General features: G+C 39.0%; 2 protein-coding genes across 2 annotated transcripts in view; one reads left to right on the top strand and one right to left on the bottom strand.

Moving 5' to 3' along the window:
- LOC126272251 (monocarboxylate transporter 9) overlaps positions 1-21,510 on the top strand; it is a 627,258-nt gene extending 605,748 nt beyond the window's left edge. The window contains exons 7-9 of the mRNA XM_049974965.1: positions 7,465-7,630; positions 7,878-8,078; positions 16,098-21,510. Of these exons, the coding sequence (XP_049830922.1) occupies positions 7,465-7,630; positions 7,878-8,078; positions 16,098-16,240 (510 nt within the window). The 3' untranslated portion in view covers positions 16,241-21,510. The remainder of the gene's footprint in view (positions 1-7,464; positions 7,631-7,877; positions 8,079-16,097) is intronic.
- The window catches only part of LOC126272252 (visual pigment-like receptor peropsin), a 164,311-nt gene continuing 153,683 nt past the window's right edge, over positions 16,951-27,578 (bottom strand). The window contains exon 8 of the mRNA XM_049974966.1: positions 16,951-17,037. Coding sequence (XP_049830923.1) covers positions 16,957-17,037 — 81 coding nt within the window. The 3' untranslated portion in view covers positions 16,951-16,956. The remainder of the gene's footprint in view (positions 17,038-27,578) is intronic.

The following is a 27,578-nucleotide window of genomic DNA, read 5'->3' as shown; positions in this document are numbered from 1 at the left end:
GGTGGAGGGTAAATGTGGAGGCTGGCCATTTGGCATCGCCCGCTCTGCCTGTAAGTGGACATGTGGCTGCTCCTTCAGCAAGGTCCGACCAGGCACACAGGGGGAGGGGTTTATTAGTTATTGGGAGCCCCAACGTTAGGCGGGTGATGGAGCCCCTTAGGGAAATAGCGGAAAGGTCGGGGAAGATGGCCAGTGTTCACTCTGTCTGCTTACCGGGGGGTCTCATCCGAGATGTGGAGGAGGCCCTACCGGCGGCGATAGAGAGCACTGGGTGCACCCGACTGCAAATTGTTGCTCATGTCGGCACCAATGACTCCTGCCATCTGGGTTCAGAGGTCATCCTCAGTTCGTACAGGCGGTTGGCGGAGTTGGTGAAGGCGGAAAGCCTCGCTCGCGGGGTGGAATCAGAGCTAACTATTTGTAGTATCGTTCCCAGAACCGATCGCGGTCCTCTGGTTTGGAGCCAAGTGGAAGGCTTAAACCAGAGGCTCAGACGATTCTGTAGAGATCTGGGGTGCAAATTTCTCGACCTCCGCTATCGGGTGGAGAAATGTAGGGTCCCCTTGAATAGGTCAGGCATGCACTACACGCCGGAAGCAGCTACAAGGGTAGCGGAGTACATGGGGGTTTTTTAGGTTAGAGAATTCCCTCCCTAGGCACGACAAGATGCCTCCTGAGATGCGGCAAGGTAGGAGTAAGCAAAATGCAACAGGGAATAACAATATTAATGTGCTAATAGTAAACTGCAGGAGCGTCTATAGAAAGGTCCCAGAACTGCTCTCATTAATAAATGGTCACAACGCCCATATATTACTAGGAACAGAAAGTTGGCTGAAACCAGACGTAAACAGTAATGAAATCCTAAACTCAGGTTGGAATGTATACCACAGAGACAGGCTGGACAGTGAAGGGGGAGGCGTGTTTATAGAAATAAGATGTGCAATAGTATTGAAGGAAATTGACGGAGATCCGAAATGTGAAATGATTTGGGTGAAGGTCATGGTTAAAGCAGGCTCAGCAGCTGTTGTGGCTGAGCACCTGAAGGATAATTTGGAAAATATTTTGAATAGATTTCCCAACCAGGCTATAGTTCTGGGTGGAGATTTTAACTTGCCGGATATAGACTGGGAGACTCAAACGTTCGTAACGGGTGGCAGGGACAAAGAATCCAGTGAAATTTTTTAAAGTGCTTTATCTGAAAACTACCTTGAGCAGTTAAACAGAGAACCGACTCGTGGCGATAACATATTAGACCTTCTGGTGACAAACAGACCCGAACTATTTGAAACAGTTAATACAGAACAGGGAATCAGCAATCATAAAGCGGTTACTGCATCAATGATTTCAGCCATAAATAGAAATATTAAAAAAGGTAGGAAGATTTTTCTGTTTAGCAAAAGTGACAAAAAGCAGATTACAGAGTACCTGACAAAAGTTTTGTCTCAAGTACAGATAGTGTTGAGGATCAGTGGACAAAGTTCAAAACCATCATACAATATGCGTTAGATGAGTATGTGCCAAGCAAGATTGTAAGAGATGGAAAAGAGCCACCGTGGTACAACAACCGAGTTAGAAAACTGCTGCAGAAGCAAAGGGAACTTCACAGCAAACATAAACATAGCCAAAGCCTTGCAGACAAACAAAAATTACGCAAAGCGAAATGTAGTGTGAGGAGGGCATGCGAGAGGTGTTCAATGAATTCGAAAGTAAAGTTTTATGTACTGACTTGGCAGAAAATCCTAAGAAATTTTGGCCTTATGTCAAAGCGGTAGGTGGACCAAAACAAAATGTCCAGACACTCTGTGACCAAAATGGTACTGAAACAGAGGATGACAGACTAAAGGCCGAAATACTAAATGTCTTTTTTCCAAAGCTGTTTAACAGAGGAATACTGCACTGTAGTTCCTTCTCTAGATTGTCGCACAGATGACAAAATGGTAGATATCAAAATAGACGACAGAGGGATAGAGAAACAATTAAAATCGCTCAAAAGAGGAAAGGCCGCTGGACCTGATGGGATACCAGTTCGATTTTACACAGAATACACAAAAGAACTTGCCCCCCTTCTTGCAGCGGTGTACCGTAGGTCTCTAGAAGAGCGGTGGAAAAGGGCACAGGTCATCCCCATTTTCAAGAAGGGACGTCGAACAGATGTGCAGAACTATAGACCTATATCTCTAACGTCGATCAGTTGTAGAATTTTGGAACACGTATTATGTTCGAGTATAATGACTTTTCTGGAGACTAGAAATCTACTCTGTAGGAATCAGCATGGGTTTTGAAAGAGACGGTCATGTGAAACCCAGCTCGCGCTATTCGTCCACGAGACTCAGAGGGCCATAGACATGGGTTCACAGGTAGATGCCGTGTTTCTTGACTTCCGCAAGGCATTCGATACAGTTCCCCACAGTTGTTTAATGAACAAAGTAAGAACATATGGACTATCAGACCAATTGTGTGATTGGATTGAGGAGTTCCTAGTTAACAGAACGCAGCATGTCATTCTCAATGGAGAGAAGTCTTCCGAAGTAAGAGTGATTTCAGGTGTGCCACAGGGGAGTGTCATAGGACCGTTGCTATTCACAATATACATAAATGACCTGGTGGATGACATCGGAAGTTCACTGAGGCTTTTGCAGATGATGCTGTGGTGTATCGAGAGGTTGTAACAATGGAAAATTGTACTGAAATGCAGGAGGATCTGCAGCGAATTGACGCATGGTGCAGGGAATGGCAATTGAATCGCAATGTAGACAAGTGTAATGTGCTGTGAATACATAGAAAGATAGATCCCATATCATTTAGCTACAAAATAGCAGGTAGCAACTGGAAGCAGTTAATCCCATAAATTATCGGGGAGTACTCATTAGGAGTGTTTTAAAATGGAATGATCATATAAAGTTGATCGTCCGTAAAGCAGATACCAGACTGAGATTCATTGGAAGAATCCTAAGGAAATGCAATCCGAAAACAAAGGAAATAGGTTACAGTACGCTTGTTCACCCACTTCTTGAATACTGCTCAGCAGTGTGGGATCCGAACCAGATATGGTTGATAGAAGAGATAGAGATGATCCAATGAAGAGCAGCGCACTCCGTTACAGGATCATTTAGTAATCGCGAAAGCGTTACGGAGATGATAGATAAATTCCAGTGGAAGACTCTGCAGGAGACACGCTCAGTAGCTCGGAAGGGGCTTTTGTTGAAGTTTCGAGAATATACCTTCACCGAAGAGTCAAGCAGTATATTGCTCCATCCTACGTATATCTCGCAAAGAGACCATGAGGATAAAATCAGAGTGATTAGAGCCCACACAGAAGCATACCGGCAATCCTTCTTTCCACAAACAATACGAGACTGGAATAGAAGGGAGAACTGATAGAGGTACTCAGGGTACCCTCCGCCACACACCGTCAGGTGGCTTGCGGAGTGTGGATGTAGATGTAGATGTAGAAATCATATCAAGATCTGACTGAATGTTTATGCAACTTCTTTCAGGTAGTACTTTGTTATAGATAACTGCATCATCTGCAAAGATCATTAATATACAACATGAACAGCAAGGATCCTAGCACACTTTCCTGGGCTTACCTTATTTTCAATTCAAGGTAGCATGCTGTGCCCTCCTTATTAAAAAGTTCTCAATCCAGTCACAAATTTCACTTGATACTCCATATGATCATCCTTTTGCCAGTACACATAGGTGTGGTACTGAGTCAAATGCTTTTCAAAAATCAAGAAATACTGCATCTACCTGATTGCCTTGATCCAAAGCTTTCAGCATGTCATGTGAGACAAGTGAGCTGGATTTCACGCAATCGATGTTTTCAGAATTCATGCTGGTTGGCACAGAGGAGATCATTCTGTTCGAGAAACCTCATTACGTTTGAACTCAGAATATGTTCTAAATTATTGTCAAGGATATTGGACAGTAGTTTTGTGGATAACTTCTACTACCCTTCTCATAGATGGGTGTGACCTGTGTTTTTCCCCAGGTACTGGGTATGGTGTTTTGTTTGAAGGATCTGTGATAGGTTGCAGTTAGAGGAGGGGCTAACTGAGCCACAATTTCATTATATAATCTTATAGGGATTCCATTGGGCCATGGAGATTTATTGCATTTTAGTGATTTGAGCTTTTTCTCAACACCACTGTTACTGATACTGATTTTATTCATCCTTTCAGTGGTGAGAATTAAATTGGGGCAGTTATCCTGGGTTTTCCTTTGTAAAGGAGCATTTAAAGTCATAGTTACACATTTTAGCTTTTGCTTTGCTAGCCTCAATTTCAATTCCTGTCCCATTTCTTAGGGACTGGACACTAACTTTGGTGCCACTAACAGCCTTCACTTATGACCAAAATTTCTTTGTGTTCTGTGAAAGATTGTTTGACAATATTCTGCTCTGGTAGTCATTGAAGGTATCATGCATTGCTCTCTTGACAGCAACATGTCATGTGACAAAAGTGTGATGGATTTCACACAATCAATGTTTTCAGAATCCGTGCTGGTTGGCACCTCTTATGCAGTAATCTCTTTTTCTTTAGATGTTTCTTTGCAATGATTGTATACCATGGAGGTTCCCTCTAATTATGAACTGTTATAATGGGTACATATCTGTTCAGTGTATGATCAACTATTCTTTTAAACCTGAGCCAGAATTCCTCTACCTTGTCCCGCTCTGTGCTGAAAGTTTCAAGTTTTTCATTTAGATATGACGATACTGGTTTTTTACTAGTTTACAGAAGACATATATCTTTCTGCTTGTTTCAGTTGTTCTTCGTACTTTTGTAATCATTGTTTCCACAACAGCATCATAGTCACTGATAACAGTTTTGATTTGGGCATCTTCAAAGATCTATTTGTTGCTATTAGATCCAATATATTTCCATCATAAGTGGGGTTCCTAACTATCTGCTCTAGGTTGTGTTTTCAGAGAAGGAATTTAGTAATTTTTCACAGGATGTCTTATCATGCCCACCACTAACAAAACTGTAATTTTCCCAATTCATTGCTGGATGATTAAAGTCTCCACCAATGATTAGAGTATGATTGTGAACTTACATACAAGTGAACTGAGGTTTTCTCTATACTTTTCAGTTACATCAGGAGATGAGTCTGATGGGCAATAGAAGGATCCATTTTTATGCTCACCCCTGATGCTGAGCCTTGCCCAAATAAGTTCACATGCAGCTTCAGATCTCTGTGGATGCTGAAAAGTCTAATCATAGTTTTGTTTGCAGTGCAAATATTATCAGACATAGTTGACATGAAGGTTGCTTCCTTTCATTCCATAATGTCATATGGTATCATATTCTGGGATAACTTTTCAAGTCAAGCAAAAGTTTTCAGAATGCAAAGGCATGTAACCTACATTACTTATGGTGTGATTCTATGAACATCATATAGAAACCTGTTCAAGGAACTTGGCATACTACCTACTGCTGTTCAGTGTATTTATTCTTTAATGAAGCTTATTATAAATAATATAGCTTTTCTCTCCAATAATCAGATCAGTTCCCAAAATCAAAACTATGGACAGAACAAACTACACTCCTGGAAATGGAAAAAGGAACACATTGACACCGGTGTGTCAGACCCACCATACCTGCTCCGGACACTGCGAGAGGGCTGTACAAGCAATGATCACACGCACGGCACAGCGGACACACCAGGGACCGCGGTGTTGGCCGTCGAATGGTGCTAGCTGCGCAGCGTTTGTGCACTGCCGCCGTCAGTGTCAGCCAGTTTGCAGTGGCATACGGAGCTCCATCGCAGTCTTTAACACTAGTAGCATGCCGCGACAGCATGGATGTGAACCATATGTGCAGTTGACGGACTTTGAGCGAGGGCATATAGTGGGTATGCGGGAGGCTGGGTGGACGTACCGCTGAATTGCTCAACACGTGGGGCGTGAGGTCTCCACAGTACATTGATGTTGTCGCCAGTGGTCGGCAGAAGGTGCACGTGTCCGTCGACCTGGGACCGGACCGCAGCGACGCACGGATGCACGCCAAGTCCGTAGGATCCTACGCAGTGCCGTAGGGGACCGCACCACCACTTCCCAGCAAATTAGGGACACTGTTGCTCCTGGGGTATCGGCGAGGACCATTCGCAACCGTCTCCATGAAGCTGGGCTACGGTCCCGCACACCGTTAGGCCGTCTTCCGCTCACGCCCCAACATCGTGCAGCCCGCCTCCAGTGGTGTCGCGACAGGCGTGAATGGAGGGACGAATGGAGACGTGTCGTCTTCAGCGATGAGAGTCGCTTCTGCCTTGGTGCCAATGATGGTCGTATGCGTGTTTGGCGCCGTGCAGGTGAGCGCCACAATCAGGACTGCATACGACGGAGGCACACAGGGCCAACACCCGGCATCATGGTGTGGGGAGCGATCTCCTATACTGGCCGTACACCTCTGGTGATCGTCGAGGGGACACTGAATAGTGCACAGTACATCCAAACCGTCATCGAACCCATCGTTCTACCATTCCTAGACCGGCAAGGGAACTTGCTGTTCCAACAGGACAATGCACGTCCGCATGTATCACGTGCCACCCAACGTGCTCTAGAAGGTGTAAGTCAACTACCCTGGCCAGCAAGATCTCCGGATCTGTCCCCCATTGAGCATGTTTGGGACTGGATGAAGCGTCGTCTCACGCGGTCTGCACGTCCAGCACGAACGCTGGTCCAACTGAGGCGCCAGGTGGAAATGGCATGGCAAGCCGTTCCACAGGACTACATCCAGCATCTCTACGATCGTCTCCATGGGAGAATAGCAGCCTGCATTGCTGCGAAAGGTGGATATACACTGAACTAGTGCCGTCATTGTCCATGCTCTGTTGCCTGTGTCTATGTGCCTGTGGTTCTGTCAGTGTGAACATGTGATGTATCTGACCCCAGGAATGTGTCAATAAAGTTTCCCCTTCCTGGGACAATGAATTCATGGTGTTCTTATTTCAATTTCCAGGAGTGTACATAAAATACATAAGAACTTAATGTCATCCAAAAATGGGTCCACGGTTACAGGAATACATAGTTTCAATAAATTGCCAGCAAGCATAACATTTAGCTGCAATAATGTTCAGTTTAAGAGGAGCCTGGAGGATTTACTTGTTGCTAATCCTTTATATTCCATTGACAAACTTCTAAACAGGGTCATTTGATACACTGTGTTGTTTCATCATTATTGTTGTTGCTTGTACTTCAGGATGAAAGCCACTGGGCATGATGAGCGAATGAACACTATTTTTTTTTTAAAAAAAAATTGAGTCATATTTGACATGATCAATCATTAATTTCTTCATTTATCTCAGCACAGATCAAGACAGATCAAGACAAATCTAGCCCAGAAAGCTCTTTCAAAATTTACCCTTACAAGTGGAAAGCTCCAAGTTATAATACAATAAAACTGTTGTATTTACCGTATGTTCAAATAGAAAATTAACATACTCTTTTTCTTTCTGCAGGTACAAGCTGAGAAACAAGGAATATCAAAAGAGTCGGCCAGTTACCTTCTCTCTGCTGTTGGTATAGCTAATACAGTAGGTCGTGTGCTTTTAGGCTACATTTCAGATAAGCCATGGGTCAATCGCTTGTATATATACAATGGGTGCCTTGCAATTTGTGGCATAGGTATACAATGTTCATTCTTATTATAAATAGTCAAATATTTTCTACTATTGGAAATAGGAAGTAGCTTCTTTATGTAAATATACTACTAAGATTCTTCATCAAATATGAAACTTTTGACCTTCACTGGGTAATGTATTATAGAAGTGTTTACTATTTGAACTACACAAAATAGTTTAATATCAATTTTGTTGCCTCTGTTATATGTGTTACAGTAAAGAACTCATATGTTGTTATTTTGTACTTACAGCAACAGCTATGAGTGTGCTCTGCCATGATTTCTATTCAATGGCTTTCTACTGCTGTGTATTTGGTTTTACAATTGGAGCCTATGTTGGGCTAACCTCAGTTATTCTTGTTGATCTTCTTGGCCTTGATAAGCTCACAAATGCTTTTGGAATCCTCTTGCTCTTTGAAGGTGTTGCTTCACTTTTGGGGCCTCCCATTGCTGGTAAGTTTCGTAAAGTGATCTCTGATAACCACAAGAAGTTCTATATGTAGCACTGTTCTTTGAATCATAGGCTCTCTAAGTGTTTAACGATATTTAGTTCACAACTGTGGCACCCAGTTGTGAAAGAAGTTGTGGCAAAATACTTAGAAAATAAAATATGGTAACTGTCATTATTTGTCACAGCTATCACGAGTACTGCATATACCTTAATTTGAGGTTTCCAACGTTGTCACCATGTCTTGAAACCTTTCAGATGACAGTGAGATGCCAATTATTAGAATATTTTTATTATTGTCAGTCTATTTTTTAATAAAAACATTTTTTCTAAGTTTCTTTGATTGCTTATATATTGCCAAAAGAAATGGCAACATTCAATCAGAGAAAGTTTTTACAGAAATTTGTTGAAAACATCTTGGTATTTAAAGTTCATTTTTTATTTATGTAGATAAAGAATTATGTAATAATTAGAAGTACACACACACACACACACACACACACACACACACACACACACATATATATATATATATATATATATATATATATATATATATATATATATATATATATATATAAATAAAACAGAAAGAAACTTCCACATGGGAAAAATATATTAAAAACAAAGATTCCAAGACTTACCAAGCGGGAAAGCGCCGGCAGACAGGCACATGAACAAAACACACAAACACACACACAGAATTACGAGCTTTCGCAACTGGCAGTTGCTTCGTCAGGAAGGAAGGAAGGAGAGGGAAAAATGAAAGGGTGTGGGTTTTAAGGGAGAGGGTAAGGAGTCATTCCAATCCCGGGAGCGGAAAGACTTCCCTTAGGGGAAAAAAAGGACAGGTGTACACTCGCACACACACACACACACACACACACACACACACACACACTCTTTGCCTTTAAATATGTCTGCTTGTGTCTGTGTATGTGCGGATGGATATGTGTGTGTGTGTGTGTGTGCGAGTGTACACCTGTCCTTTTTTTCCCCTAAGGGAAGTCTTTCCGCTCCCGGGATTGGAATGACTCCTTACCCTCTCCCTTAAAACCCACACCCTTTCATTTTTCCCTCTCCTTCCTTCCTTCCTGACGAAGCAACTGCCAGTTGCGAAAGCTCGTAATTCTGTGTGTGTGTTTGTGTGTTTTGTTCATGTGCCTGTCTGCCGGCGCTTTCCCGCTTGGTAAGTCTTGGAATCTTTGTTTTTAGCGTGGCTGTTTTCCTTCTCCATCCTTCCACTATCTGAACTTGTGCTCCATCTCTAAGACCTCATTGTCAATGGGATGTTAAATACTAATCTCCTCCTGCTCCTCCAACTTGTTACATGGAATCAGTAACATACATAATCTGCAAAGAGAATGGGGATTACATCTCAAAACTGGAGTGTTCAAAAATTCCCTATCTATTTATCATGTTCATGTAATGTAACTCTTTTTGTTTCTTTTGTAGCTCAGATTCCTTGTAAAATCCTCTGTAACTGCCCAAGTAACCTATTGGAGGAGGTCAACATTATATATAGCACAATGAATCCTGTAATGGAAAGTAAAGAAATTGTGTTGATCAAACCAAGCATTAGGCTGAGGACTGCTTTGCTTTTCATAGGATTTAAGTATAAGGCTGGAACTAGTGCCTTAAGATGCTGTTGTGTTTAAGACAGTAAAAGTATTACAAACTTGTAGATAACATGTTTCTGGGTCAAAGGTTTAAATGAATTAAAAGCCCTCAGCAATAAAATGAGAAAAATGGTACTTTGGAAAAAACTGTGACAAAGCAATATTTTTCTAAATGTAGAGAAAAATAAGAATTTTCAATGACTGTTGCACAGAAAAATAGTGGATAATCCACCTTCCAACCTTTGCTTTGGCTATTTGCCACAGTGACAGTCAACACAAATCTTATCAATAAAGTGACTCTTCCTGCTTTCCTGATGAATATGTCCAAAGTCTCAAGTTTGCCACCATATCACATTTTCTGTGTACCACAATATTTCTTCCAGGAAACTGCTCAGCCTCATCAGATGGTGACTGCTTGTTTCTGCTGGCAAGTAGAACTTCTGATGTCTGCACTATTATGGTGTCAAGGGGGTGTTGTTTGAAAGTGGTGCATGTGCAATCAAGTCACTTGCAGACAGATGACAGGAGTGTATTCGGGGTTCCCTACTGGGAGCTGATCTGTGGCCTTACACACATACATTGAGGTTCATTGGGTCTGGAAGCCAAATCAAAATTGTTGCTAGATGAAACTTCCTCCCCCTCTATGTTACAGTGTAATTGTAATCAGACATTCTTGTTTTTTCCTATATTTAATAGCAGCAAGCACGGGTGCCAAGTGCTGGTGCACACCCCTTTTAAAATAGAGAATAACAAGACTTTTCAATGACAGGCACACTGCAACATAGTAGATGCTGCATCTACCAAATAATTTTGGTTTGGTTCCCAGCCACAACACCACACAGAACATGCACCAAAGGCCACAATTCGGCTTCTGGTAAGGGGCTCTGATGGTGCTGCCATCATCTATCTGCAGGCAACTCTTTCAAATGTGTGTACTATAACAGACTGTAGCAGTGAAATGACATCATGCAGCTGACTTGAAAAAATATTGTGGGATTTTAAACAAGAGTGCATCAACAACCCAAGGAATTCAGGTATTCTCTGAAAAGACAGGAAAAATGTGCATATTGTGATTAGTAGTAGTCAGAGGGCTGCAAAAGCCAAGAAGGTCCTTCTGCTAGGGAGGAGTCAGGGGATGGGTCTGTCTAAACTATTATAGAACTCCCTGGATAATGAATACCAGGTAACCGTATTTTTAAGGCAAGTGGTGTCACCTATGATTTAGGCCCTCAGGGAAAATATCTTTGTAAAGACGATCATCTAGTGGTTATCGGGAGTTCCAGAAAGAGTTTGGACCAAAGCTTCATCTACACAATTGGCGATAATATCATGCATGAAGTGCCCTTCAAACAAATGTGTAGGTTACTCTTTGAGCCCTGGATGAAGTGTTCCATTCAACACGGAAATCCAGAGCTGCATGACTAGGGAGACATGGGTGTGATCAATGTACCATCTTTCACAGTCACATCACATATGGCATGGTCTCCATATGAATGTTTCTGGTAAGAGATTATTTGTATGAGTAATTTACAGTGGCATTAAATATGACCAGAACTATATCTGTCAAATCCTGGAGATTTAGGATATTTTCACTAGACATTTTCTGTGATAAATGTTTCCCATAGGTAGAGCTGCAGAATAGCTGTAGACACAGCAGCAATAATAAATGAAGAAACAAAAAATGGCAACTTGGGTTGCAAAAAGTTTAATGACCAATGCATTGGGACTTTTCCATTAAAACTTAAGAGGTTTGTTGATTAAAAAAAAGAGCTGCTCATGTCAATACAAGGCACTGGGAGATCTGAAGGTGTTTCTACAGATGTGCTATGCATAATATAACATCATCTGGAAGTCACAGAAATTGAACAGATGCACCTAGAAGGATGCAAGTTAGTATCACATTACTGTAGGTGTATTATGAGGGGACACAGTAGATGAGAAGTTTAATTCATTCCTAAAAAAAAATTTCTGTCTTATGAATCCAGTTTTCCTTTACAAAGAGGACAGGGATATTTACAGTTAAAGCCAAGGAAAAAGATGGATAATGTCTGGGATCAAAGTATCATAAGTTAGGAAGAGAGAGCTTCATTTAATACAAAGGGTTGTCTCTAATCAAGACTAAAAATGTGCTGTAAGCAGTACTGCAAAATTTTTCACCTCATCATAAAAAAGGCAAAAATCATGTACTGTGCCCAAAAATTCAGAATTCCAAGACCAGGGCAAGGACAGCTCAGAGCAGTCTTGGGCATGAAATGAATAAACTTGGCAAGCCAAGCCAAGCAAATCATATTGGGTGGTATGCTTAGCAACTACTTTGTAGTCCAGTTGTCTGCTGGCTACAGTTTGGTGGGGGCCATTCATGCAGACACATAACTTGTTGTTTGGCACTATCAAATAGGGAGACAAGTGATCTATTGTGTTAAAATATATGGATTAAAAAGCCTAGGTCAAGATTGCACAAATGGCTGATACACACTGAATAAAATAATAATTTCATGTTGATTTGAAGATGGCTTAACAATGAGCTGAAACTAGTTATCAATAAAGAAATTTTTACAATCTTGAACCAGGATTTTTCATCCATACATTTTAAATGACTTATTAGTTGCCATGTTCACATAGAATATGGCACAGTAATTGCAGCTAAACTGGTAGATGGATTGGCTGCTTTCACAGGTGGCCCTTCCTTTGACTGAATAGTATAAGGGAAAGTCAAATGGAAACTGAGCACCCAACACCACTCAAAAGTAAACACCACACTTACTAAGGCATTTATTCCTCTTGGGGATGAAGCAATCAATTCCTGTTTCATAGAATGCAGTTGCCCATTGATGGATTCATAACTGCACCCACTATTGCACTTCTTCATCCAATTGAAACTAGCTTCTATTCATGGCTTTTTTCAGGTTTCCAAAGGTGTGAAAATCACTCAGTGAAAAATATGGGCCATACACAGCATATTTCAATATTTGCCAAAGAAATGATTGAAGTGTAGCTTCATCCAGTTGGCAGTGTGGGGGCAGACATTATCATGTAACAGGACAATTCCACTCAAAAGCATTCTAACAGTCTGAGGGCAAATGGCAAAGTTGTTGTTGTTTTTTGGGGAAGGAGATCAGACAGCGAGGTCATCAGTCTCATCGGATTAGGGAAGGGCAGGGAAGTACGGCAGCCATGCCCTTTGAAAGGAACCATCCCGACATTTTCCTGGAGCAATTTAGGGAAATCACGGAAAACCTAAATCAGGATGGCCGGACGCAGGATTGAACCATCGTCCTCCCAAATGCGAGTCCAGTGGCAAATGGCAAAGCCAACAGTGGAAACCTCCCCATCTCTCCCACCAAAGAAATCCAAAGCTGTTCACAGACGTTCTGGTAACATCATGATGACCTCCTTCTTTGACTAAGCGGCCTCTCTTCTCATAGAGTTCCTCAAGTATGGAACCACAATAAATGCTCAGTGCTATGAAGACACTTTACTGAAACTGTGCTGTGCCATAGAATTAAAACACCCAAGAATACTATCAGATAGAATCATCTTGTTGAATGATGATGCCCACCTCTACACTGCCACTCAGAGAAAAGCTACACTTTTGTACAATCCTGATCTTTCACCATATGATTTTCACATCTTTGGTGACCTGAAGAAGGGCATCCATGAATGTTGGTTTCCATTGAATGAGGAAGTGCAAGAGTAGGCACAGTTGTGGACCTGTCAGCAGCTGGCCACATTTTAAAAAATGGGAATTGATCATCTTATCTCCCAGTAGGATAAATGTTTTAATTTTGTGTGATCATTACTTTTCAGTGGAACCATTCTGTGATCTTATTGTGGCAAGAGTTCAGTTTTCATTTGACTGCCCCTGATAGATGCATGTAGGAAGACTGGAGTGGATGGCAGTGGGGGGATGTATGGGATATATCTTGCATTTAGGTTTATTGGGAGGATACAAGCTATGGGGCATGGGTTTGGGAGCAGGGGTGGAGAAAGGACAGACAAACATATTGTGTAGGTTGGGTGGGGAGTGGAATACCACTGTGGGAGAGGTAACGAGAATATTGGGGAGGATATTTATCATTTCAGGGCATGATGAGAGGTAGTCAAAACCTTGTGGAGAATGTGATTCAATTGCTTCAGTCCTGATTGGTACTGACTCACAAGAGGTGTGGTACTTTGGGACTGGACAGTGGGTATGTGGGCAATGACAGGTGACTGGTGAGACAAAGCATCTGAGATCTGTTTTTGGACATGGCGGGGAGGGTAACTTCATTCCCTGAAGGTCTCAGTGGGACCTGTGAACATTTGGAGAGAGATTGTTTGTCACTATGGATGTGACGGCCACAAGTCACTAAGCTGTGTGTAAGGATTTTCTTGATGTGAAATGGGTGCCAGCTGTCAAAATGGAGATATTTTTGGGGTTGGTAAGTTTGATATTGATGGAGATATTCAGTTAATCACCCTTTAGATGGAGTTTGACTTTGAGGAAGGTGACTTGTTGGACCGAGGTGACCAGGTGAAGCAAATGGGAGAGAGTGCATAGAGATTCTGGAGTAATGTGGACAGAGTGTCTTCACCTTTTGACAGATGGTCACATTAATGTGAGTGGTCAGTGTAGTTGATCATGGATGTAGATGTAACCAGAAAGGAGGTTGGAGGTTTGGAGTCAGGAGTTGAGAAAGATTATGTTCAGTAGCTGCAAGGCCACAGGAATTGTGATGTTAATGTAGAGGGTGGTGACATTAACAATGACAAGCAGGATGCCAGGTGGTAATGGAAAAGGAACTGTGGAGAGTCAATAAAGGCAGTAGTTGGTTTCTTTTATATAAGAGGGAATAGGCTGGAGGTGTTGGTCCACAGGGGCAGAAATAAAGGTATCAGAAGTACAGATCAATGGGCACACAATGGATGATGAGGCTCCGTTTGTGAAATCCCTGAATAACCAGCTGGACTGGATAATAAACTGAAATGGGTCCAAGCATGTTCTTTTAATGTAACACAAAATCTCAGCTCTGCCTGCTTTGCACTCAGAAATCTCTCTCATTGTGTTGAGCTGCAGACAATATTGCTAGCATACATTGCTTATTTTCACTCACTTCCATCCCATGTCTTCTGGGGCATGGTAGCTGAGGTGAAAAAAATGTTTATTCTACTGAAGCATGAAAGAAGAGCATCATGTAAAGTTCATAAGTAAGCGCTTTCAAGAAGCCTTTCAAGAACTTAGGGATTCTTACACTTACATGCCAATAACATACTCCCCTCACAAAATGCAAGAAATAGTAATAATCTTCATACGGACTATGCATCCCTCTTTAGAATTCAGGACGAGTTTTATATTTTATGCAAAAGTCTTTAGAAGAATACAAGTTGACTCCTGGCTGGAAATTGAAAATCATCAAATTTTAAACACAAAGTAAAAGAAAATGTCATTAGCCACTCCTGCAATAAATTTGAATACTCGGACTCAGGAATGTAAATTCTGCATAACTGTAATATTTTTATTAGACAGATTTTTGCCATTATGTAGTTGTCTGTGTGAAGTTAAAATGCTTTTTTTGAAGTATTAGATAATAACAGTAGATGAGTAGTATAGAACAAGGAGCATGGTATTTTCTCAAGTAGCTGCTTTTCTCCTAACATAAATGTGTAAAAAAAAAAGTCCTGTGACTAGGGCCTCCTATCAGGTAGACTGTTCGTTGGGTGCAAGTCTTTTGATTTTATGCCACTTTGGGGACTTGCGCATCGATAGAGGGGAAATGATAATGATTAGGACAACACAACACCCCATCCCTGAGCGGAGAAAATCTCTGACCCAGCCGGGGATCGAACCTGGGCCCTTAGGATTTACATTCTGTTTCACTGGCCACTCAGCTACCAGGGGCAGACCTAAAATAATGCAGAAGTGATTACAGTTACCACAAGTATCAGTTTGCATGGATCAGCAGTAGCATAATCTGTTGTTAGTATAATATACAGAAGTGGCTGGCAGTGGTTGCTTCAGCCTAATAATGTATAACTTGGCTCAACAACATCCCAGGAGGCTCTCCGTCTAGATGGGATTAGCAGAACATGATGTGTGCATGAATGAATGATGAATGATTAAATGAACAAAACATGATCCAGTGGGAGACCTAAGATCCATAGATTGAACTTATTAGTAATACTTGTATATATATTCCTTCCCTAAATGTAGTATGGAATGGGACTTGAAGAATAATTCAATGATGAAAAACAGTTATCCTGAGCAGTAAAACATATGTCAAAATAGCATCCAGCATACAGAGTCAACATTGGTTGTGGCTTTTTTTAACCAGCTTTGGTTTGCGCAATTTTTTCTGTGTGACATGAGAGAAATACTTGTTAATTATTGCACCCTATTAATAGCAACTGAGAGAAACTTTGTTGCAGGTTGGCTGTATGATGAACTGGGTTCATACGATCCTGGTTTTTATGTTTCTGGTGTTACGATAGCACTAAGTGGCCTCATGTTGTTTGTAATACCAAGTTTGCAGAGGAGACAAAATTTACGTTCCCAAGAGGCAGAATGCTGACAAAGAAGTAATTGTGTCTACATGTGAGGAAGCACAACTCTTAATATTGTGTGTGTTACAAGAAAAGCATTTATGCAGCTGTATGGAAAGTAAAGCAAAGTGATAAGTAAAGAAACCAGATCACTAGCTCTGTGCTAAGTGAAAAGTGACTTAGAGATAAGTATTGTATGATTCAATATTATCAAGTGATTTTTATGTTTATATGTTTATTTAATGTGTCAGGTGGGCTGCTGGGTAAAGTGCAATATTTTATGTTAATTCTTTGAAAATACCAAGGAATTTAACTTGGACCGATCTTTTTGTAAAGACTTGCACATTACTAATTTCCTAATGTTTGTGTAATGCTGTAAAAATGCCTGCAAAAGTCATTATATGATTAAGTGAACATATCAGGTCCTAAAATTTGCATATTACTCATAAAAATTTCAGAGAGTAATTTGGACTGTGATATCATATTTTTATTTAAGTAATTGTAATGACAAAATAAAGGTGTTTTGTTACTACTATTCCCATAACAGAAATTCACTGTAATATATATTAGGTTATTTGCCATTTTTACAACAATTCATTTTCTAAATTATAGTGGGCATAAAGAAAGTGGGTGACTTTTATAAATTTATATGTTGCAATAAATAATGCTTATTTCAGACAGTGGCTACAGCAAATATGAAACAGTGAATGTAATCTCCTCTTTGCTGTAATTTGTTTCACAGTTATCATGTTGGTCTGCCAGTCAGGGTGTTCCTCAGTTTCTTGTGGGTACCTAGACATACCAGTAATGGTAGGATAGTGCTAGCCTGCCAAACAAAAAAGAAAACATATTTAAAGAGTCAACAGTAATTTCTAAAACATAAACACTGAATTAAATAAATAGATTTAAGTGCTTGTGTCTATTGCAACATTTACATCTACAGTCCTCAGGATTGCCAAAGATAGAAAACATAAAAAACAACAGTCAGAAAATCTATAATAACAATATTCAGATCAGCATTCACTCCTCTTCGGCAACAAATATTGTTAAAGACAAATTCTTGTTGAAATATTTTTAAAGTTTAATATCTGACAAATTTGCAAATTATCAGGTTTCCATTTTTCATATTTAGGTATTCAGCATGAGAATGTTAATTGTTTATGCTAGAATACTGTAAACATATATATTTAAAATTTTATTTGAGAAACCCAAGGTACTTCAGAGCATTTTAATGGCATTTATTTGTGTTCTACAAGCAAAGTTGAAGGACCTGGGAAAATATGACAGAGAAATACTGTCGAACCACAAAGGCTTGTGAAATGAGCAGTTATAAAAAAAGCTCAATTATTTTTGCAATTTCAGAAGAGTCTGAGCACAATAATGATAGTGTAGATTTGGGAAAGACATTGTTTGACACTGCTTTCCTTGTTTTAGAATAGTTTCCCAAGTGATATTCCCACCTTTGAAGGAAAAGGTGTACTAATAGTACTGTTCATATTTTCTGATGAACTGTAGAACAAATAGTTTTCATTTTCAACATCAGAAATAGAGGTAACTGAAACCTCAGACAAAACATTCCACCCTCCTAAGCCAAAATTTTTAGAAGATGATAATATCCTAATTTTTGTAACTATAGAGAATAAGTGTAATTCACTGAAAGGTAACAAAATTAACAACCTCTTTTTATTTTTTGTCTTTTTATTTTTTCATGTTGATAAAAATAATATTTCATCTCCTCATATTATTAAATATAACTAACATAATAATGGCAAGAGAAAGGGGAAATATGATAAAATACATTGGCTCAATCTACAAAAAAGAATGTTTTTCACTGAACAGAAATCTGTCTTTTAAAGTGATCTTATCCTTCTCAGAAGGTAAGATAAGCTGTACATGATATGCATGCATGCTCTTCTTTGGAAGTTTACATCTTGCAATAAAATGATAAATAACTCATCTCTTATACAATCAACTAACGCTTACCATTAGTTTCCTTGTCTGAATTGTAATCCATTGGATGTATAAATTACATAACATAGTAGTCTGATCATGTGCTACTGTCTTCTTTTAACATCCCAATGCAGTTTGTACCTTTGTCAGCATGCCTCATGCTGGTTTCTAATAAATCCTTCATCTCTATTCCATTCATACCATTGTATACTATAATGCAGTATGAAAGTAGCACTTCTTCCTACAAGTGGATATTTACTTAACTGTGCCTTGGGATGAAAATGGATGATTAAACAGTACTTTAAAAAAAGTGGACCATCATTGGTCATATCTGATAACAATCACTGATATCATCTTGTCATATCAGCTATTTGGATGAATGCATGAGTATTATACCTCTCACCTTTCCTGCGAACCCCTATTTGGAATTTTGTATCTTTTGTTTCACAGTACTTATTATGGTCATTTATCTTATTCTCTTCCAGGCTATTTCAGTTTTTATTCTTGCTTAAGTCTCAACCTATTGCTTATTATACACTTCTATTTTGTACTTTCATTTCTCCTTTTCTTTATCCTTATTCTTATTCCTTGCATGTGGACATTTTTTTTATTCACTTTGTCATTTATTTTCGCCATCTCTACTAAGCAGCAGGAAGTTCATGTGCCTTTAGCCTTTCCAGTCTTCCTTTTTCCTGTTATCACTTTACATTTCTGTTATTTCATGTTAAAGCACTGCATACAAAAAACTTCGGCATTATTCAGAAGCAAACTGGAAATATCACATTTGTGAATGAGTGGAGCACATTAGGTTTTGACTACATGTGTCCTCTGGAGCTACATTGGATGCTTCATTAGCACTCCAAACTCAGTCAGTTCCTGCTAAAAGAAGGATCAGTTTTTGTATTCAAGATTTACTTTAACAGTAACCCTTTAATATGCAGTAAAAAACAATTTAATTTGTAATTAGCATCCCTCAATCCACTTTATGCAGGATCAAAATTTCTTAATAAGTTTGACAATGTGGTAGACACAATTTTAGTACAAAATTGAATGCCAGAGACTTGAGTCTTTATGTGCCTGTATTCCTCCATCCAAGCTTCTGAATCCTTGTGTGTGAGCTCATCACAACTGACAGTCTCTCAGCTATTACTTAATATCTTTGTTTTTCCTGTCTGAAGCTGTCGTTTGTCACATTATAACAAATTTTTCACGGCAGCAGAAAAGTATGACTGCGTGATCTTCCACCTACAATCTCAACTCACAGTTTCATCTTTGTTTTATCAACAGCTATGTCCAGTTCTGCTCTTTCTGTGATTATTTGATTGTTAACAGAGACAGTATAGTCTTCTTTATTTACCATGATGTGGTATCTTCAATGAACAAAAAATGTATAAGACTTTCGTTACAACATCAGTAATGTACTGACAAGATTGGCCTTTCAAAACATCAGCTTTCCCCTGACATGTGGTTTAAGCTTTCTTTTCCTGCATACATTTTATCTAATAGCAATGCCTGTCTAAAATTAAGTGCTTAAACTCTACTCAAACAATTGAGTCCCAATGAAAATGAAAAGAAAAATGCATTTGCTATATGCGGAGACACTTTGTCACTACACATTATAATGAGAACTGGCACTGACCACGACAGCCAGACTTCCTTGAAAATGCGTTGTGCTACAATTAGACATGTACATGTATATTTTTTATGCATGTATTAGCAGTTTGTGCCACTAATATGAAAGAATTAAACGTCTGAATAAACAATTTGAAACAATGTGTGTCTTCCTAACTGCTATTTTTCTTATAGATGGTTCCTGTACAGCCCACTTCTCTGAAAACTTTGTGTAATACATACAGTTAATAAGCAACATTTAGTATAAGCGGCCTCTATTGACATTGTAGTAAACATGCATATATTTTTAATATAACATATTACTAATCATTGTATATATTTTGAGATTATGATATACACTAAAAAGAACCAAACTTGTGAAAATTTTCACAACATACTTCATCATTACATTTTAGTCAAAGCATACAATACTATACCAGTTATGCTTCCCAAATATCACCATTCTTTTCCTGGCTGATATTACTGACTCTATTCCTGAATCATTGTCATCATTTCATTTACATCACTGCTGTCAAAAAGCAGGTGTCTTTATCTCTTCCACTTTCAAAACTAAAGGAATAGATAGTGTAAACATTCTCACAATGAGAATAACCTCAGGAGAATAAGTTCAGTAATTTCTCTACTTATACAGAAAAAAATAGTCCATTTTGTGAAAATTTGAACAAAATAAGAGTTATGTAAATACATTTAAATCCCAGTAGTACCTTTTCAGCAGTGTAAACCTTGATAGGCACCTTTCATCAACTCTTATTCTAGACAAAGGTGTAACAATACCTTACCTTCTTGCAAGCAGACGACCAAGAAAAATATAAACCTTAAGGTGCATTATTTCTTACATTATTGTTATTGTTGTGGTATGTAAATAGTAATTTTTAAGAATATATTTTGTTGTATATATGACTTTCAACATGAGAAGCTGAATTCTCTGTCTTCTGTATGTTGTGTTGTTTTATGAGACTAATGTTGTTTATGGAAAATGAAATTTATTCTCATATATATTTGTCAGAAAAGCCGTTGTTGATTTGTATATACGTTATGTTTCTTTATTTTAAGAGTGTTTCTATATGGAGTTTGCTATATACTGTGAAGTTATGTGTGTAGTATTATATTAAAATCAGATATTTTTGTATTTGTTGCATTTATGTGATCACTTACAAATATACTGTGACTTATTTACAAATTTGCTGTATACATTGTAAATCTGGAAGTATTTATGAACAGGCATCTACATTAACTGGCACAAAAGCGTCTCTGTATTATTGTCAGGTGTGAATTATCATTACAGAACTATTTTGGCTATTATTTTAAAGTAATCAAATGAAGATGTATTTCTTATCATAATTGTGTTTCTTTTAACAATCAGTTGTCACCGAGATTAAGTCATTATAAAAATACTTATAGTCAAGGAAAATCTGTCCAAAATTGAACCTTACCTTTTTGAGTTTGCTACAGAATGTCATAAGCATTTGTGATGAAAGCAGTTACTGTACTATGTTTGCAGTGGTAAACAAATCAGCCTATGTGTAGGAAAATATTTGTTTTATTGATTTATTATGGAAAGGATGATATACTCAAACAGGGTAGCCGTATGAAGCTAGTCACAAGGATGTGGAACAGTGTAAACTGAAGAAATAAATAAAACTATTTATAAATGGTGACTTTACTCCATAATGTCTGCTGGCTGTGCTCAAATAAATACAACATATCAAAAAAGAAATTTTGTTTTTTTATTTCTGAGGAAAATTATGTGTATTTTACTGTGTGTGTGTGTGTGTGTGTGTGTGTGTGTGTGTGTGTGTGTGTGTGTGTGTGTGTGTGTGCACTAGGATGCAATGTGAATCAAAATATAAATTAAAAAGTGACCAATCATCATTATTTCAAACATCTCAATGACTGTCAGAGACAGTTAAGTTAAATTAATGTAATATGTTGAAGATAATAATAAAAATAGCACTAGAATGATAACAACTAAGAATTGTGAAGTGAATATAGTACAGGGATCACAATCTGCTGTTTAACAATTAAAAGACTAAAGCTAAAATTCTGGTGTATACTAATGTTCATATTATGCAGGTTTTTAATTTTTGCAATATAAATATTGGTGACAGCATTCTCTGACATAGTTAGGGGAACTCTTAATTAGTTAGCTAGTTGCATGTTCCAAAAATCATTTGGATGAGTCTTTTCTCAAATTGATATGAAATGCATCAGTTTACAGGATATATATATAATGTAAAATTCTATGTACTGACTTGAAAGAAAATCCTAGAAAGTTCTGGTCTTACATTAAATCAGTAAGTGGATTGAAACAGCATATCCAGACACTCTGGGATGATAATGGCATTGAAACAGAGGATGACACGTGTAAAGCTGAAATAATAAACACCTTTTTCCAAAGCTCTTTCACAGAGGAAGACTGCACTGCAGTTCCTTCTCTAAATCCTCCCCAAACAAAAAAATGGCTGACATTGAAATAAGTGTCCAAGGAATAGAAAAGCAACTGAAATCACTCAGCAGAGGAAGGTCCACTGGTGATGACGGGATACCAATTCGATTCAAACAGAGTACGTGAAAAAACTTGCCCCACCTTCTAACAGCCATGTACCGCAAGTCTCTAGAGCAAAGGAAGGTTCCAAATGATTGGAAAAGAGCACAGGTAGTTCCAGTTTTCAAGAAGGGTCGTCAAGCAGATGTGCAAAACTATAGGCCTATATCTCTGACATCAATCTGTTGTAGAAATTTAGAACATGTTTTTTGCTCGTGTATCACTTCATTCCTGGAAACCCAGAATCTACTTTGTAAGAATCAACATGGATTCCAGAAACAGCGATCGTGTGTGACCCAACTCACATTATTTTTTCATGAGACCCTGAAAACATTAGATACAGGCTCCCAGGTAGACACCATTTTCCTCGACTTCTGGAAGGTATCTGATACAGTTCTGCACTGTCACCTGATAAACAAAGTAAGAGCCTATGAAATATCAGACCAGCTGTGTGGCTGGATTGATATTTTTTAGCAAACAGAACAGAGCATGTTGTTCTCAATGGAGAGACGTCTACAGACATCAAAATAGCCTCTGGCGTGCCACACGGGAGTGTTATGGGACCATTGATTTTCACAATATATATAAATTACCAAGTAGATAGTGTCGGAAGTTCTGTGCGGCTTTTTGAAGATGATGCTGTAGTATGCAGAGAAGTTGCAGCGTTAGAAAATTGCAGCAAAATGCAGGAAGATCTGCAGCAGATAGACACTTGGTGCAGGGACTGGCAACTGACCCATATCATAGACAAATGTAATGTATTGTGAATACATAGAAAGAAGGAACCTTTATTGTCTGATTATATGATAGTGGAACAAACACTGGTAGCAGTTACTTCTGTAAAATATCTGGGAGTATGCAAGCGGAATGACTTGAAGTGGAACGGTCATATAAAATTAATTGTTGGTAAGGTGGGTACTGGGTTGAGATTCATTGGGAGAGTCCTTAGAAAATGTAGTCCATCAACAAAGGAGGTGGCTTACAAAACACTCATTTGACCTGTACTTGAGTACTACTCATCAGTGTGGGAGCCGTACCAGGTCGGGTTGACGGAGGAGATAGAGTAGATCCAAAGAAGAGTGGCACGTTTTGTCACATGGTCATTTGGTAAGCGTGATAGTGTTGCGGAGATGTTTGGCAAACTCAAGTGGCAGACTCTGCAAGAGAGGCGCTCTGCATCACTGTGTAGCTTGCTGTCCAGGTTTCGAGAGGGTGCGTTTCTGGATGAGGTATTGAATATATTGCTTTCCCCTACTTATACCTTCCGAGGAGATCACGAATGTAAAATTAGAGAGATTCGAGCGTGCACGGACGCTTTCCGGCAGTCGTTTTTCCCGCAAACCATACGCGACTGGAACAGAAAAGGGAGGTAATGACAGTGGTAAGTAAAGTGTCCTCTGCCATACACCACTGGGTGGCTTGCGGAGTATAAATGTAGATGTAGGTGTAGATGAAGATGTAGATGTTAACACTGACACACTATCTTCTAGTCCTACTCTTGCAGCTACACTTAAAAACTAGTTAATATAAAGTAGTAGATAAGTATAGTAACTTGATAGGTCATGACGGGATACCAATTCGATTCAAACAGAGTACGTGAAAAAACTTGCCCCCCTTCTAACAGCCGTGTACCGCAAGTCTCTAGAGGAACAGGCTTCATGAGGGAGTAAATATAGTGTGAAGCAGTAGTCAGAATGCCCAACTCCTTAACATTATTCCACATGACATTATTAAATGAAAATATGCAATGGCTATACCATCAACTCAAAAAATTTTAATTCATCTAGGAGAATACTGTTATTCATACAGTCGAATGCCTTAGAGATGTCACAGAAAATACCAACCCGTGCTATTTTATTATTTAATGCTTGTAAAATCTTGTTAGCGAACATGTAAACGGCATTCTCAGTAGAACATCCCTTACGCAGTCCAAACGGTGATTTGCTAAGCATACTATTGTTGCTAAGGTGAGATACTATTCTAGGATTTATCACCTTCTCAAATATCTTGGAGAATGATGTCATCAGTGAAACAGGCTGGTAATTAATGACATCTCTCTTATCACCTATCTTAAAGAGAGATTTAACAATGGCATATTTCAGTCTCTCTGGAAAAATACCTTGAGTTAGTGATGCATTATATATTTCAGGTAAGATTGGGCTTATTACATGTGAATAAATTTTTAGCACTCTATTGGAAACACAACCAAAACTGCATGAGCCTTTATTTTTGAGAGAATGTATAATTTTCTTAATTTCAGAAGGAGAAGTTGGTGACACATTCATATGATTGAATTTTATCATTCTCAACATAGTGCTGTGATTTTGCTCTTGAACTGTTTGTCCCTATGCTTTCTACTATATCTAAAATATGATTATTAAATGCATTTGCTACTTGTGACTCATGATTTATAGCCCTTCCATTCAGTTCAATAGTGCTACCATCTTGTTCTGTGGCTGGTTGTGCTGTCTCTCACTTCACTACATTCCAATTGCCTTAAATTTGTTGTTGGAAGCACTGATTTCTGACATTATGTACATATTCTTTGATTTTTAATAACCTTTGTTAGTAATTTTGAGTATTTTCTATAGTGTGTAACTACTGCAGGATCCCTGGTTGTTCTTGCCACAATATACATTTCCCTCTTCCTTTCACAAGATGCTTTAATCCCTCTAGTGATCCATGGTTTTTTACCTGGATGACTAGCTTATGCAGAAAGCTATTTCCAAATAATGATATGAATTTATCATGGAACAGATTAAATTTTTTGTTAGCATTTGGTTCATTATAAACTACATCCCATGTCATCTCCTGTAAACTATTCTTAAAAGCATTTGCCCTGGAGTCATTAATTATTCTAACTGATTTCCACTGAGGAGTATCCATTGCCATGTTATTTATACCAACTAACTGTGCATTATGACCAGAGAGATCATTTGTTGAGTAAACTGTTATTTTCTTACTTCGAGCTTCATCAATCAAAACATTATCAATTAGGGTCCTGCTGCCTTTATACGCTCATGTTGGAAAGTTAATTATTGAGACAAAATTGTAGGTCCCGTGTAAGGTTCCTACATAATTTTTTGTATTAGAATTCCTTAGAAAATCCATATTGAAGTCACCATTGATTATTAATTGCTTGCTGCTGTCTGACAGATACCACAATAAAGAATCCAGATTCCTCGTAAATAGTTCAAAATTTCACAGTAGGGATCTATATACAGTTACAATTAAAAGTAAACTATTTTCCAGCAATAATTCACAAGTACACCCTTCTATGTGCTGATCACTACAAAATCTACTTGTCTCATTGTTTCTGAACTTGTGTTCTGTTTTAATGTATGTAACAACTCCTCCTTTTCCTATGTTATTTCTGTACAAGTAAGCTCCAATAATGTAATCTTTTATATGTAACTTATCTAACTCTGTGGTACATGAGGAGCTCAGTCAGGCACAGAATGTTTATCTTTTCAGAGCTCTCTAAATTTTTGAAACAGACAAGAAGCTCTTCTACCTTAATACTCAGTCCTGTAATACTTCGATGAAATAAGCTAACCTTACTTCTGTCCATTATTAAGCATTTTGTGAGGCTCTTCTATTACTTTCACTTCTTTCAAAACAGGGTGCTTGAAACCTAATTCTAACCTTAAAAAATGTGTCCCTCTGACACCATCAACCACAGGGATATTGCTATGTGTGAGGTGGCCCCCTGTATATTATCTGCAAGATGCTCAGTCAACCTGTCTTTTCCCCTCTTATTCAGGTTTTGTTTTAGGGTGCAAAAACAACTAAGGACATATGCACCCACATCAGAACCTTAGAACACTAAGATGAAAAAGCAGTTAAAAGTGACTATGCACTGAGCCCAATCAATGGAAGGAAAGAGAGCTAAGAACAAAGACTTCCTCTTGAAGGAAGGCCCACAAAATATGCAGTAGAGACAGCAGAGGTCCTGAACTAAAGGTTAAAAGTCCTTTACCATATTGCTACAATAGATAAGAAATAAAAAGCGGATGACAACCCATGTGCCATTCAATAAAACAGCCGACTCAGACAGAAAACATTCATTAGAACATAAGTGGTTAAAAAAGGGCATTCCATCAGGAAATGGTGAACCATTAAAGATGGTTGAAAATTAGCACAAAGTAGGGGGGATCACCGCTTAAAAATGGTGATGGATAAAATGACAGTTCCCAGTATGCAACCTAGCTACAATGACATTGTTGTGAGAGGGCTGAGAGGAGGTTGGCCAAGCTGCTGGGAGAGGTTTAATTCCCTGGAGCTTGTTCCCATGAATGGATGACCAGTGGTGATGCCAAAATGACACCAGCTGCTGACAGACAACAACACAGTAATCATCAGAAGAATGGAAGAACTATCAAGCCAAGGTAGGAGGATTGCAGCCTTGGCAGCAGTGTCAGGAGTCTCCTTTCCCATCAGACTGCCATAACCAGGGACCCATATAAACATCACCATGGCTCCCTCAGGAGTGAGCAAGTGGAAGCTCTCTTAGATCTGTTGCACTAAAGGATGGACTGTGTACAGCACACAGAGGCTCTGAAGGACACCAAGAGAATCAGAGCAAATGACACAATTGAAAATCCTGTGTCACTGGATGTACTGCTCATGGCCTGATACAGGCAAAGAGCTCTGCTGTAAATACTGAGCAGAGTTCTGAAAGCCAATACCGAAAATGGTCGGCACCAATGATGAAGGCACACCTGACACCATGGTCATTCCAAAAGCCATCAGTATACACAAAGGTACTATTGTTAAGTTCCATGCAAAGGTCAAGAAACTTACAGCAATAGATAGATATTTGGAATAGCGTCCTTAGGAAGTGAATGAAGTCCAGTTAGAACATGGGCTGCTGCACGAAGTCAGGGTGGTGAAGAGTTCGCACCCATTGAGAAAATGGCAGGTAGTGTGAAGCTAAGCTGCCAGAGCAATAGCTGAAAGTGAACTCCAGGAGGCAACAGAGAAAAGGGGCAGTCCCCGTACTGGTGGTCAAAGGAGTCATCGAAGAAGGAGGCATAGGATGAGTAACCAGGCATGACAGACAAACGGCATGCAGATTTGCTGAGCAGAACATCACACTGGTATGAGAAAAGTAGTTTGGCAAGTTCTGCATAGAGACTCTCAACTGGGATAGTGTAAAAGGCACCCGTGGCCAAACGGATTCCATGACAGTGGATTGTATTTAGATGGCATAACATGGATGGATATGCAGATGCATGAAT

This window comes from Schistocerca gregaria, chromosome 5, assembly GCF_023897955.1.
Source record: "Schistocerca gregaria isolate iqSchGreg1 chromosome 5, iqSchGreg1.2, whole genome shotgun sequence".
Taxonomy (NCBI): Eukaryota; Metazoa; Arthropoda; class Insecta; order Orthoptera; family Acrididae; genus Schistocerca; species Schistocerca gregaria.
The sequence above is the reverse complement of the archived record's forward strand: the minus strand, read 5'-3'. Positions and strand labels throughout refer to the sequence as shown.